This window comes from Lepisma saccharinum, chromosome 4 (assembly GCF_977018435.1).
Source record: "Lepisma saccharinum chromosome 4, izLepSacc3.1, whole genome shotgun sequence".
NCBI classification, from domain to species: Eukaryota; Metazoa; Arthropoda; class Insecta; order Zygentoma; family Lepismatidae; genus Lepisma; species Lepisma saccharinum.
The window spans coordinates 62,622,366-62,638,074 of record NC_139232.1 but is presented as its reverse complement, the minus strand read 5'-3'; the positions used below and the strand labels follow the sequence as shown (position 1 = coordinate 62,638,074).

Here is a 15,709-nt window from a genome sequence, read left to right as displayed (position 1 = left end):
CTGAAGATAAATTGATTTGTGAAACAAAAATCTAAAGTACAAGTAAATAAAATAAATAATGTAAGTAAATAATATTTATTTTATTCTGCACAAGAACTCTTAAAACTCAATAACATCTTATTTGCAATCACTTTTTCTTTCCATACATAATTACAAATTGCAGCACTGCAGCATATTTCATGCAGAAATTAATGAGAATTTTTTCCCACCAGCACAATCACTTCAGTGTGTTTAATACCATACATAAATTTAGATTACTTTCTACAATGTTGTTGATTATTCATTGATTTACAAAAAAAGTATATAACGTGCATCTATTTGTTCTATGAAATAATTCAGTCTAAACCTGTTTTTTCACTATGCAAATATGAAAATTGTCACGTTTTGATTTGGTAGAACAGTGCTGAAAATTTGATAATTAGAATCAAGCATCCTTTTTATTTCTCCAAATATCATATAAACGTGTCTTATTTATACAGAAAGCTTAATTGCTATAGAACTTAACTGGTGTAGTGATTTAAAAAAATACACTTTGTGGACAAGCACATTTCTTGTTTTTTGTTGTTAATGAGACATTGTTTGATGCTTTTTTCTATAATAAAATGTCTCACTGTAATTTCACTTTCAACAATCATGCGTTAGCATCTGAGAAAAATATTTTTATATCTAATTATGCAATAAGTAACAAATATATAACTTGGCAATCTTCATACCATTTTGTATTTATATGACTGTTGCTTACAGGTTCACGAACTTCCCGAGCACCATTTTGAAACATTGAAGTTCCTTATGTATCACCTGAAGAAAATTGTCGAACATAGTGATGTTAACAAAATGGAAGCAAGGAACTTGGCAATCGTATTTGGACCTACGTTAGTCAGAGCAGCAGATATGATTACAATGGTTACGGACATGTCTCATCAGTGTCGAATAGTAGAATCATTAATTGTGCATGTAAGTAACTATTTTTCATATTTGGGTTTGCTTAGTAAAACATGCCAGAATTTTTCAGTACAAGAATGGATTAAATTTTAGATTAAAATTCATTATACATTATACTCCCACCTATGGCAGCCCTGCTGGAAAGCAATAATGCGATACTTAGGGTGACCAGACATCCTCTTTTATCCGGACATGTCCTCTTTTTTAGGTGTCTGTCTGGCATCCGGGCGGATTTTTTAGAAATCTGTAAATATCCTCCTTTTTTAGAAAGAGTATAGCATCGACCGTAGCAAATGTTCTGCATAGAGAATGCTTCCAGCATTATATCACTTGGGGCACGTTAAGTATTAGAGCAACGCTTACCTAGCATCTGAGAGCTGAACACAATCACTTTCTCAACTGAGTCATTAGTAGGGATGTACGGGATCCAGAAAAGTCTGGATCGGTTAAAAAAAAAAAGAAATCTTGTTTCCTTCCCAACTTTGGGAAATAATTTCCAGACCTTTCGGGATCCCAAGCAGTCCAGAAGTTCTAAATGGTCATTTTTAAAAGAGGTTAATTCTTGATGTTTTCTGCAATGTAAGTGGGAATTGTTAGCTTTTATTTCAAAAATGGGTAAAAAAAACAAGGGAAAATTACATTAAATTCGTGATTTTCACAGCACCGGGAAATTTTTAACATTTCCCGTTCCTGAAAATTTCCCAGTTTGGTCGGGATATTGCAGATTTTACCCATCCTGAAAGTTGGGATTTAAAAAAATTCCCATCCGTACCAAAAAAATAGTTCTGACCTGCACAACTGCTACTCATTAGTACGTGTTATTCTAACTCATTGCTTCTCAATCTGAGACTGTGAAACACATGTAATTTGACCAGTTCCTTTTTGATTGATTGATTGATATGGTTTATTTTAATTCGCTTTTCTGCCACTTTTGGCTAATCGTGAATATAAGGATGAGCGATGATATTATGATACAAAAAGGCGTAGTAACTAACTAACTCTCTAGCCTTCTTAAACCCGAAGGTTCATGGCTGCAGCAACACAGGCCTTCCATCTTTCCCTATCTTGAGCAAGTTCTATATACTCTTTTCCATCCCTACCGATTTCCCTTAGGTCCATCTCAACGTTGTCCCCCCATCTTCGTCTTGGCCTTGCTACAGGTCTCTTACTATCAGGTTTCCCAACAAGAATCCTGTAAACTCCTCTTTCCTCTCCCATTCGTGCCACATGGCCTGCCCACCTAAGTCTTCTTGATCTAATTATTCTAATAATATCTGGACATGAATACAAATTATGTAGTTCTAAATTATGTAACCTTCTCCACTCACCTGTCTCCTCATCCCTTTTAGGTCCAAAGATTTTCCTAAGGATCTTATTTTCAAATGCTCTCAATTTATGTTCCTCTTTCAATGTAAGGGACCAAGTTTCACATCCATATAATACTACAGGCAAAATTACTGTTTTGTATATTTTAACTTTTAGTTTCTTAGATATTAAACGAGAAGACAAAAGTTTATGAAGAGAGAAGTAACATGCATTTCCTGAATAAAGCCTACTTTTTATTTCCTCTTTAATATAATTTTCATTTGTTAATATTACTCCTAAGTATTTGAATTTGGAAACTGGTTCAAACGAGTTGTTATCAATAATTAGATTTTGATTATTACCTAACACTTGGTTTCGGCCTGTAAGCATATATTTAGTTTTCTCTTTGTTAACTTCCAAACCTATCTCTTTAGCAGTTTTGAAAAATATTTTACCATTATTCTTAATTGTATTCACATCATCATAATCACCTATAATTTCATTAGCATATGGTGTTAGTCTTCAAAAAGGCATAGTGATAATTATTGTTATTAAGTCATATTTACTTTTATGAAATAACGAAGCGAAAGTGTAAATTCATCAATGATCTTGCAATAAAATATCCAGCTTTTAAAGGACGGAAGAAACAAATATGAGATAAGTGTAAGCTGACTATCACTTTCCCCTGCTGTTGAAAGAGTGTTAGAAATGTTCGTGGCATTAAAATCATATTTTTTGACCCAATTTAAACTACCTAAAATTTAAATTCGGATTTTGGAAATAAGTTAAAGCGAAGCTTACTTGTTACATTTGCATTCACTTATGCGGATATGGCATTCTAATATCCAAGTATTGTGAAAAGAGTAAAATTCTGTGCTTCAAACTATAGATATTCTTAGTTATGATGTCAAAATAATAGATTCGGAGATTGCTTTCGTTGCTTAAAGGTAAGAGAAAATTATTTAAAAAATCATCACAATTATATGTGAGCAAAGTGTTGCTAGGTTTTTTTATATTGATTAAATTATGAGTAATGACTTTTTATGACTTGTCCTCCTTTTTCACCATGCCGTGTCCTCTTTTTTGAATGTGTGTGCCTGGTCACCCTAGCTATACTCTTGTTTGAAAAGCCAGAAAACCTGTAAATGACACACGTTGCACTGACTACATGTTACCCCATAAAACACCACTTGACAGGCCCTGCCCACAAAGGGATGTTAGACCACAAGGTTTAGTTTTTAGTTTGAATCTCGCATTTCATGTTTCCATAAAAAAAAATGAATGTGTATATCCCTAGCACTTGATTAATACTTTTTAAAAGAATATGAGAAGTTGGATATTGCACTCGCTGCATTTATATTTTAAAGAATCACTGGTCTGTTATAGGTTTGATCCCCACCACTGCTAAAAAGCAAATTTGTTTACCTGATGATGATAGAGATCTCTCTCTCAAAACATAATGTTAGAATAAGTATTATTAAAAGCACTGGCAATGCCCAATTAACATTACATGCTAATTCTTCGAAGTATTTCAAGTAGAGTAAGCTTTGCAATCCAATAAATGGTTTAATGTGTGAAAAGCACCAGGAAAGAATTTATACTTCTTATCAAGCATATCAAAGGAAGTTTGCAGGTGGTCTGGCCACTACCTTTTCTCTTCAAAATTGAATTGGTTCATGATAAATACGTATTAAATCTGTGAATGAAACTGTCTTCAAGAGAAAAATAGTATGTATTTGCAAAGGACACAAGATGTCATACTGAATTCTGAAATGCAATTCCAATTTGGAGTGTTTTGCTCTGTTAACAAAAGACCTTCAGTACTGATTGTTTTTTTTTTTGTGTGGGGGTGGGGTATCTTATGATTGGATATTTGCAACATTCAAATGTAGAAGAAGGTGATCATTTCAGTTAAAATAGCATGAAAACAACAAAAGTGAAACTGGGCAATAAGAAATCCGCACAACAGCTATTGTAAGCAGTGATGTTAGTAAAATGTTAGTCGGTGGTTGCTTACAGCCATGGGTTTATCCAGGAGGGGACAAGGGGACACACTCACTAGAAACAAGTGCTGACAATTTTCATTCAGTTCATTGTACTTATTTTTTACGTGGAAAGTAAAATAAATTTTATTCCATTTTCAAATAATTGGAAATAAAGCATTGTCCTTCCTGGGCAAGGGTTTGCCTCCCCCCACCCCCTTGCAGAAAAGTCTGATACTCACAAGATGTCAGCATACTTCATCATACATAATCTTAACATGCAATTCAAATAAAGTTTGGATGAAATGTTGAAATATCATATATATGGAACTGTATAGATCTTGATTTAATTTTAACATTATAATACTTATTTGTTTTTTGTTCTTCAGGTTGATTGGTTTTTCTCAGATGATGATGCAGAAGACTACACCAATCTGAATCTTCCATACCTTTTACCACAAGAAGCCTCAGAAGGAGATAGCACGGCTCTCCAGCATAGTCTGTTACTCAACAATATCCAGAAAGTTGAAGGTAATATTCATGTCTTAGATACAAGCTACAGTTGTGTATTTAGTTTGTGATGACTGAGGAAATAATAATACCAAACTAATGGTTATCAGTAGCAGATGGCACTATTATTTTTGTATTTTTAAGTTTTGTGATTCTGTACCACTAAGTATAGAGATAGTTTTTAGTATTATTGAAGATCCAGAGCTTAAACCTAGCCATTTAATGATCAAGTGTAACATATCATCCACCCTAGAACAGAATAGATTTAATACATTACCTAGCAGGTATACAGAGATATGAAAATTTGGTAGTACCAATACTTAAGCACCTTTATTCCTCACAAATGTGAAAACACAGGAAAAAAACATTAAATTCCTACAAAATAATTGTTTATATGAGAATATAACTTTTTTATGTAGTTGTGAAGAATGTGTGAAATGTTAATATAGGTGTTCAAAATGACAGCCCCCCAGTGTTGATGCAGGTATCACAGGCAGCAAGGATTCATTTCATCACATTGTGTTGTTGCTTCTTGAAAAAAAAAGTATATGAAAAATGTCAAAATGTTGAGCATATTAAAGAATTTGTTATATTGCAATGGAATGCTTGTACCCTAAAATTTATAAATATTCTGAAGTACTTACAATAAATTTGTTATCATTGTTGCTATTGGCTTAGCCCTAATAAAGGCATTAACAAAGTAACATATTTGTAGAAGTAAATTATTGTAGCCCATCATTAGAAATATCTGATCAGTAAAATCACCAACAAATTACGAGTATACCAATATCATATCATTGGCTGATAATTTCCAATTAGCCAATTAACCAGTCCAATCTCTGATAGATAGTAAAAATGTATGTGTTCTTTCATGTAATACTGTGTTTCAAAGTACGTGCTGCAAAAACCCTGGATAAAATTGCAAGATTAAAGAACATTCATTATAAGTGGAGGAAAAATAAGAATTCTGTTTGCAGTCATGTGACAGTAAGCTATTTTAAAATAAACATCGTTATTACTTTTTTTTATTTATTTTTATTTATTTATTATTATTAAAGAAACACATTTCATTGCACCACAGGGGCTTACTTTGAGCTAGGAATACACATTGGTGCTACAAATGTAATAAAACTGAACCACATCTTCATAATAATTGTTTACAATTGTATTCTAATATCACATGTAGTTTGTGGAATTTTTATTCAATAGCTATCAGGGCTGAGAACAATAATACTGCATTGAACCAATACCCAAATTGATGTTGATACTCTTATAGATTCCACTAATACCGATGTTTGAAAATTCTTCCAAATATTGATTAATACATATTAGTGGGAGAATGTTCCACTCTCATTATAATCGTCCATTTACAAGTCTTTCTTCAAAATTTAAAAAGAAATACATCACTATTAAAATACCTGTTATGTAATCACAAAGACCAATTATTTCACATAATATTGGTGCAAAATTAATGAAAACTTAAAATTTTTCGCAATTTCCAGGATACTCAGACTCTGTGAAAGTGGTATGTGGCATTTTTGTAGAGCCCACAAGAAACCAAAACACCAGGAAAATATCAGCTGATATTGGTAAAATGTAATCCTGCCAATACTTCATTACTAATACCACTGGTATTGGCCAATACAGATACATCAGTATGAGCTCATCCCTAATAGCTATATTTGTGTAATACAATGTGCTAAAACATTTATACACTCTAAATAATAATAATATATCAATGATTTTGAGAATACTATTCAATGTTCTGCTAGTTGGAATTAAAATTCATAATTTTATTTGTTTATTTTATTGTATTGTATTATTGTATTTTTCAAATATTATTTGTCTTGGTGTAATATATTGTGTAATTTCATTGGGGTATAATTGGATAAAATTAATATTTATAGTGTATTTCTTGTAATGCAATTAATATTAAACAGGTAGTATGTGTAAAATTGTTCAAGGCTTTTCAACTTTTTAAATGTGTGCCTTGCATGTTCATGTTGTGGCAGTGTTAATCTTCAAAACTAATGCTCACGTGTTTAGCTTAACCCTTTAATATATTATTTTACAAACATTTTTGAATAGGTGTGCTGTGTACACTTATATTTCTTTCTGTATTCAAATACATACATACATACATTCTTCCTTGGTTTCCAAAGTACACGTTCTTAATCAGCAAGTTAGTTTAAAATGCATCTACTATTTAATGATTTGTGGTCTGAGTAAGGAAGTATTTTCAAATGTTGCACAACTTAAATATCAGGTTGTCAAGGTGACTGTGACAGTGAAGATATGAACAGATTTTTTTTTTTTTAATTGTAAACTGACCAAAAGTACCCTGACATTTGTTTGTCGACAATCATATACTAGTATCGAAGAGTATGCAGAGTTCATGAATTTAGGCCAAAGAAAATTCCCTACTGTTGCTATTGATGGACTGAAAATAGGCAATTTAAATGATGATATGCAGAAAAGGTTGACTTGGCAATTGCAGTGCTAGAACTAAATACCAGTAAAGTAGTATTGTTATTATTTTTTGTGAAGTTATGAATTTCTACTACCCAAAAAGAATCTTTACCCTTCCTGGAATGTTTTTATCCAAAATTATTTAAGTTACTCTCTTCCTTGAGCTAACTGCTGACCTCTGTGGTGGAGTTAGCACAGCACGATACAACACCAGGGATTCCAGGTTCGAATCTACCCTGGGCATGGGTGTTCTTTGTGAGCATTCCTTCGTCAATTTCATCATATCACCACTCATCCTCATCTTTGCATTAGCCAAAGATGACAGAAAATCAACGTAAAATAAACCAAATCAATCAACCCTGGAGCTAACCTGAAATCAGTGTTTAAAAAATACCACCATAGTTGTACATGCAAGGCATGTTATCTTTTCAACCAAATCAAAATGTGTAGTCAAACATGAAGAAAGTGAGGCATATCCGATCATTCCAGAGAGCATGTTGCACTTACCTAAAGTTTCGCAAGCTTTCAGAATTTTTTTTTACTATTGTCATTATGTTGTCATAATTACTACTGTTTTACTCCTATGATCATGAAGGTGTTGAGGTGGAGCAACGAACATTTCAACAATATAAAGAAATATTACATAGCACTCACTGGAAACCATGCTATCTCAAATCACCTGTGTCTCTCGTGCCAATATTTCTTTTCTTTCTCTACTCCAAGTGGAGATGAACAGCTGAATCTCTTGACCATGAAGGATAACCAATGTTTTGTCACACACACAGCGAAAAAAAGAAAAATATTAGCAATAACAGTTAAATTATGTGAACTGTTTGAGATTTTATATTCACAGCATCATCGACATTGTGTTCAAGTAGTCTTGTCGTGTAAATGATATATTCTAATTGAATTCGATGCCCTCTGTCACCATTTCCCCACTTTTTTGTGATATTGTTGAATGGTTATATTTGTTACCTTCCAATAAGGAGCTCACATGAATGTTGTGCTATATTTTGTCAGAACAACGTAGGCTTAAGGTTACTCAATAAAGGCTGTCTCAAAAATACGGGCTTTTTTGAAATGGTAAATAAAAGAAGATGTACTTCGATGTAAGTGTATTCATGGTTATGAATAATATAGGATATGACATTACTAAATGAATTCACTCACAGTCACAAGATGGTCTCATGTCTTGAAGATGACGTCAGTAAAATGGCTACCGTTTTTGCATAAACATTCCTGAAGCCATCTAGGCTTGACGTAACATGTCCTCAGGAATCTGGTTGATTTCCTCGATGATTCGTGTCTTCAGTTCCTTAACTGATGCAGGTCGATGTTCGAACACCTTTGTCTTGAGGTAACCCCCACAAAAAGAAATCTGAGACCGAGAGATCTGGGGATCTGGGAGGCCATGGGATGTCACCAAATCGAGAAATCAGTCTTTTGCCAAACAACTGTCTCAATGCTGCAAATGACTGCTGAGTTGTGTGTGGTGTTGCCCCGTCCTCTTGAAACTAGGCGTTGTCACAAATGTGTGGAAAGCGACTTAGTTCTTGAGCAAGGTAGTTGTTCACTATAGCAATATAACGTTTGGAATTGACGGTTACTGGGTTACCTTCACCTTCTTCAAAAAAATAAGGGCCCATGATGCCAGATGATGACACTGCACACCATACAGTCACTTTCTGGCTGTGTAACGGCACTTCATGCACTAACTGCAGGTTTTGAGGGGCCCAATACCTGAAATTTTGCTTATTGACGAAGATGCTGAGGTGAAAATTGACCTCTTCTGACATCCACACCTTGTCAATGAATTGTTCGTCAATGTCCAATTTTGCCAGCACTGCTCCACAGAAATCCCTGTGTTGCTTGTGGTTGTTTGGTTTCAATTGATGTACGATCTGAAGTTTGTATGGATAGAACTTAAGGTCAAACTTCATTATGCGGTGCATACTTGACCTATGCAGCTGCAGAGATGACGCTTGGCATCGAACAGAGCTTCTTGGACTTCTCTCGATGGCAGCCTGGACAGCCTGTAAGTTATTCGGTATTTGAGCACTGCGAGATCAACCTGTTTGCTTCAGCTTCAAGGTCGAACCTGTTTCTTCGAATTTTTTAACCCAAGTTCACACTGCATGCACGGATGGAACTTGTGCATGTCGCGGAAGTTGATAATGTCGCTGAAAATAGCGACTTGCAGCCTCCACACTGTCGTTATTCTTATAATATGCTTTCACTGCATATGCATATTGTGCACCGTCCCACTTCTCCATGGTACCTACTTAACGTTGTGTGTGTTACGCGGCTCCACATGTATTGCAGTGTTGCAAACTAACAATTTCAAAAAAGCCCATATTTTTGAGACACCCTTTAGAATTCAAATTTTTTATCAGTTTCTAAAAAGAAAGAAATATCACATATTATATGATCTCACAAATTGTGAAGCAATTACTTTTTTTATTCTGTGTCAACATATAATTTCTTGAAGAAGTAATCTATAATTTGCAGGAAGAAATATAACTAAAGTTAAAAATGTGGCATGCTTTTATAAATATAGATGAAAGAAGTAGATGTGGAAATGGCAAATACTCTCAAAATATTTAAGTGCAACTTGACACAAGATTTTCAAATTTTGTGTCAATAATTTGACTATAGAAATCAGTTTTTTTGTAATATTGCTTTAGTATATGAAGTTTTAAAAAGTGCAGTGATATGTGATATAAAATACAAATATTTAAAAATAAATGGAAAATCAAGAAATCTCTAAATCAGTTAATAGAGTTCATTAAATCATATTACCAAATATTCAAACTAACAATACATTTCTTGATATTTGAGTTAGCATTTTGGTAACAGCTGTGTGCAAATCTTCATAGCATTTCAGTTTATCTCCCGTAGTTTGTTAATTGGTTAGTTTTTAGTTGTGTGTGCGGTGTACACTGCTTCCTTCACCGATTATTTTTTCATTGATTGCATGAACTTAATTTTTATTTTTGGCTTATGCATGTTTTTTTCCCTTTTGCAATGCGCATATTTGCAGGCATGAAGGCTGAAACACCAAATAAAGAAATATGTGCCAAAGATATTGTATCCTCCATAATTTCTGCAGCAAATAGGAAGATGCAAAAAGCAAGATACAGGAAAGGAGGGGGAGGAGGAACAATTGAGGACATAAAGGACTGTGGAGTGGATACCAATGATGGAGAGAAACAGGTAATTTGTAGTTTTGTTCTTTGAAATTTGTTAGATGAGATTATTTTTGTACTTTTGTACATATGCTGTAGCATTTTTTGTATTATACAGGGTGGTGGATATTGTATCTATCAATATCAGTTTGAAACCCTGTGGAGATGCAGGTGTGCATGCGCAGAAGGCTTCCATGATTAGGCAGATGCAAGACTCGCAATCAGTCTGCCATGGAATGTGATTCTGGTACGAACCGTGGTAGTGGAGGTGTTCATCCAAACGGTTTCCTATCAGGAGATGCATCAGGCGCTGCACTGAGAAACATCAGGATACCAGAAAATACGCCTCCTCCAACCTGGAGACTTCTGTTTCTGCATGCTACCATTGGTTTTCTATTGTCTGACCCATCGTATCACGATTTGATGCTCTGGCGCGAGTTGATGGCAACCCTCATTGGACTGTCGTCACAGTACCTGCTGCGTCTCCTGAATGGAACTTGTTCGGATGAACGCATCCACTACCACGATTATGTCTGAACCGGCCAACATTCCATGGCAGACTGATTACGAGACTTGCAGCTGCCTAAGAATGGGAAACTTCTGTGCATGTGCATCTGCGTTCTAACAGGGGTAGATACAATGATACAAAAGGAAGAATGATATTGGTAAATACAATATGCGCCACCCTGTATATATCACTTTGTGACTTTTTAGTAGAGATGCATTTTTTTTCCCCTAGCGCTGTTGTGCCATTGCGTTTAGTTTATTAAATTTACATGTGTAGCCAGGTGACCAAAAAAATGCATATTTAGACATTTACTTTCCAAAACCAAGACATGTTTCTTTTCATAAAAATACAAAATTGCAGAATATTGCACCAAATTAGATATTATATGTTGGATTGGTGAAATTATTTGTATTTTTCATATCCCTCCTCTTAGGTTAATCCTCATGAATGATGATTAGACGAAATTGATAAAGTGATAACTTTCAAAGTATCACCCAATTATGCTTTGAACCTTGAATCTTTGTTAGTGAGATTGACACACTCAGCAATGGAGCTGGCAGATTATTTTTATAACAACAAAAAAAGGTGTTGGGTTAAATGCATCCACTTATTTTTGGATCTATACTTCATGAAATTTACATTACATCCCCAGAGGAGAAATTAAATGTGGAAGGATCCTAACTGCATCAGTTTTGTATGTTAACATTGTACACATAAAAGTGAAATAATGTATAAATTTATTTGAAGGGTAGTAACCTGTCACGTAGAATTAGAAGTGAGAGTATCATTCACCATGTTAAATACTTCAGATAACCATATGGAGGACATCTGGATTCTGGGTGGCAAATGGTGAAAAAGGAAACAAAAGAAGTGCACTAAATTAGTCTGATTTAAGATGAGAGAAATATAATTAGCTGATATCACTGTTATCATACTGACTGTTCACATGCTGCCAGCATTCATTTTACATGTATAATAGCAAGATACAAAGTGACAGATTCACTACCATGTTACAGTGGGACCACAAGCAAAAATATGTCCAGCTTTTGCTGTGGTCCCACTATATAATTCTGCCTTAAGACACCAAAACATACATTTTCCTCATAAAAATGAAATGATACGGAAAATTATATTTGCAGTGTGTATGTAGAAACACTTTTCAGGGTTATGTTTTAAAAAAAAGAGTTTTTGGTTGATACATGTACATTTGTCACAATTACATTACTTTTTTTAAAAAAAAATAATAGGGAAGACATGTGTTTAAATTGCCATAAGTTGCTAAATTTCATCCTCAAATAGTTAATGCCAAATTTACTCAACTAAATGCAGATTTTTGAGTGTTAAAAGAAATTATTGCTCTTTTTTTTCTTGTATTAAACACATTTCATGCATTTTACAGACAAGTGAAAAGGAAAAACAAATTCATCTTGTAGTGCCTTCTGAGGTCGGACAACACCAATCTTCATCTTCAGTCAGTGATCAAAAACTCTCCGTTGCATCCTCGATTCTTAGTTCAGTGATATTATCTGGCAACATTGTGAAAACCATGCATACTAGTCCAGAGGCACCATGTAGGGAGTCGGTCACAAGTGACAATGGAGCCGCTTCTAATGAGGCTTCCGTGTTGAACGTTTCAAATGTGGGATCTCAAGATGCACCATCAGTGCAACAGAGTGAGAACTTGAACAAAATGCGACAGAGGCTTCCTTCCCCATGGTTAGGCGATGAAGTGGCCATCAGAACTTACACAGGCCTCAATGCAACCACCCAGGAGCGCATCAAGAAGTTCGAATTGGAGACAAAGGCAATGCTGCACAGGGATATAACCAAGCATAAAATGGACACCGAGAAACGTGAATTGGAGAAGCAGCGAATTGAACAGGAATGGCAGCAAGCGAAGCATGAGTTGGAGAATGATGATATCTTGGACCAAATAGCTGACAACCCATCTGGTATGTATTTCTGTATGGAGGAACCTAATTTCACAATTATAAATTGGCACACACAAAAGAAATAGTACATAATAGTACGTAATTGAGTATTTTATTCCAGCATATTTAATTTCCTGAGAACCTAAAATATCAATGAATTACATTTATAGGGCCCTCATATTCAATTGTTTCTGTCAGAACTTGTACAGTCACGGACACTTCTGGGTTTTAATGACACCATTGAAAGTCAATAAAGCTGTTACAACCCAGAACTGTCAGTGACTGTACCAGATAAGCTGAAGACGCATGTTCTATAGATTAAGTGATGTAGAGACTGGTGTAGTGCCAGTTGATTTGGGAATAACAATTTAAAAATGAAAGAACAAAGTGGAAATAAATGTCCATACTTTTCCCACATTTTAAACCCAGAACCTCTATGATTTAAATAACTTCATCACAGTAAACACTATCTAACATTCCATTGTTCAAAATGGGTAAATGTTCGTTAAATATAAAAATATATTTAGTTTTGTGAAAAATGTAATAAATGAGAATGGAAATTTGCAATAAATTGCTTTATGCAAGTTACATACCATGGTGGTCCTGTTGGTATGGGGTCTATCATGGTGGTCCTGTTGGTATGGGGTCTGACATGTGGGAGACCCAGGGTAATCATCTCAGCTGGGAAATGTCCAGATTTTGTCCCTGCATAAGGCAGCTCTGGGGTTTACCCAGCCTCTAATCAAATGAGTATCTGTTGATAAAGGTGGTCGGAATGATGCTGATCACATCTCTTCTACAATGGCCAATATCGTGAACATGTGGAGCTTCTACCCCAGCAATATGTGAGAGACCTTTTACATATTTTATAGGCATGGGCAGATATGAAATTTTGGGCCGATACCGATACAGTACTGATATAAAATTTACTGATACCAATAATCGATATTCCACCAATCCGATATAAAATTACTTAATGAATCACTCTTTTGCATGCAAAAGAGTATTTAGTATTTGGACATTTACTTTTAAGGAAAAAATACGGAATAAAGATTATATGTTTATATCCATAAAAATTATAACAAAATACCACAATATTGCACTAAATAGCAAGTTATTTATAGATATATTGGATTGGTAAAATTTTCTGTAGTTTTACCTATAAACCAATACAGTGATAATGCCTACATCAGCCAATACCCATTAATCTGTCCCATCCCTAAACTATTTTATAAATTAATGCTACATATGAATCAGAGCTATAGTGTGGGGAAATTTTCAATTTTTAAATTTGAAAGGAACATCTTCAGAATATTCTCATTTCTTTACATACTATAAACATAAATATTGTGGAAACAACTGCAAAAATTTTCGATTCAAAACAATATCGTGTTGTTATTGCATGCTATCTTAATGTTAATCTTTCTATTTTTTTCTTCTAGCAATTTCGAAAAAGATGCCTGAATTCACCCACAGAGTGTCAGGGTTGAGACCAATGGACAGAACCTCAGGATCAGAAACTCTTTCCATTTCATCCGAACATTCATCATCATCGTCTTCCCTGCCACCAGCTCGACCGTGCCCAGATCGTACGAAATTGTCTTCATCACAGTCACCGTCATCACTGCCTCCAGATCTCTCCCCACACCATTCCACCTCACCTGCGAAGCCAGGCCAAGTATCATCGTCATCCAGATTCACGCAAACTAAGAAACTTGGCTCTACACATTTCTATCCGGAAAGTCCCCGAAGTGGGTTTCCTCCATCGGAAGTCAAGGAGCAGGCAAAGAAGTTTGAAGGAAGGTCGAAATCCTCACGTGCAGTTGGATCGCCTCTTCTTTTACGCAGAGGGAACTCTGCTGAAAATCTCACACAAGTTGGAAGGCAGAACTTTGATACTCAGAAAATTGCTCCAAACGGAACACTGAAGAGGCTAAAAACTGGTAAAGAGGAGGCAAGTACCATTTACTTGTATTAATCTGCAGCTTAAAAGCAAGCAAGAAATGAAATTTGGGTTTTCTGCTTCCTGAATAGTGTGGCTAATGTTGCCTTGAAATCAGGGAATCATGGCTTTAATTCCTAGTGGAGGCACAGTGGTTTGAATTCTACCTTAAACTGTAGATCTAGTTCTGATTAGCCTTTCTGAGCATAAAGTGGACTTAAAAAAAGAAACAAATTTTTGTTTTCAGGGCTTTATTTCTGAAATCATAAATTAAAAAGTACATGTTTTAGTTCAAGTTCAACTAGACCTTGCTCTAACCACACCAAGGACTTTTTCCAAAAACATCCCACATGGTCAAATTTTAAAGAATCCCATCTCCCAGAGCATTTACATCAGTCTTCCTATGAATTGCATTGTCTAGTTGTAATAGAAAATGTGAATGCAGCACCACAAACAATTAGATAATACAGTCTGGAGGAAGATTAATGTAAATGTTCCAGGAGAAAATCTAAGCAGATGTAATTTTTCATAATTTAGAATTTGAAAAACCCAGCTGGTACCAGACTATACAGGGTGGCACAGGGAAATGGGAAAATTTCAATTGACGTAAATGCCTGAATAAACACAGGAAAGAATGCATTAATAATGGCATTAACTATGGCACTTACATGTCATTTTACTTCTTGAAGATGACATCGGAAAGATGTGTTCCATCTCGGCTTACACATTCTGGTAGTCGGCTGTGGAAACTGTAATGCTTGGTGTATTATGTCTCGAGGAATGCCAGTGAATTCTTCTTTAATCTTCTGTTTCAGTTCAGCGATGGTTGCAGGGCGTGTGCTGTACACTTTGTTTTTGAGATGGAAATGGGCTTCGTCTGACATCCACAAATGTGTTTAGGAAAATTGCATCCTCGTTAACCTTAGCCAACAGCA

At 34.9% G+C, this 15,709-nt stretch overlaps 1 protein-coding gene across 14 annotated transcripts in view; it reads left to right on the top strand.

The window, feature by feature from the left end:
• Positions 1 to 15,709, top strand: part of RhoGAP19D (Rho GTPase activating protein at 19D) — a 252,436-nt gene that overhangs the window by 226,435 nt on the left and 10,292 nt on the right. For 13 of the 14 annotated variants that reach the window (XM_083120612.1, XM_083120610.1, XM_083120614.1 and 10 more), the window contains 5 exons: positions 745 to 954; positions 4,619 to 4,760; positions 10,249 to 10,421; positions 12,301 to 12,853; positions 14,275 to 14,786. In XM_083120612.1, the coding sequence (XP_082976738.1) occupies positions 745 to 954; positions 4,619 to 4,760; positions 10,249 to 10,421; positions 12,301 to 12,853; positions 14,275 to 14,786 (1,590 nt within the window). The remainder of the gene's footprint in view (positions 1 to 744; positions 955 to 4,618; positions 4,761 to 10,248; positions 10,422 to 12,300; positions 12,854 to 14,274; positions 14,787 to 15,709) is intronic. The other variant, XM_083120606.1, reaches the window with a different exon arrangement.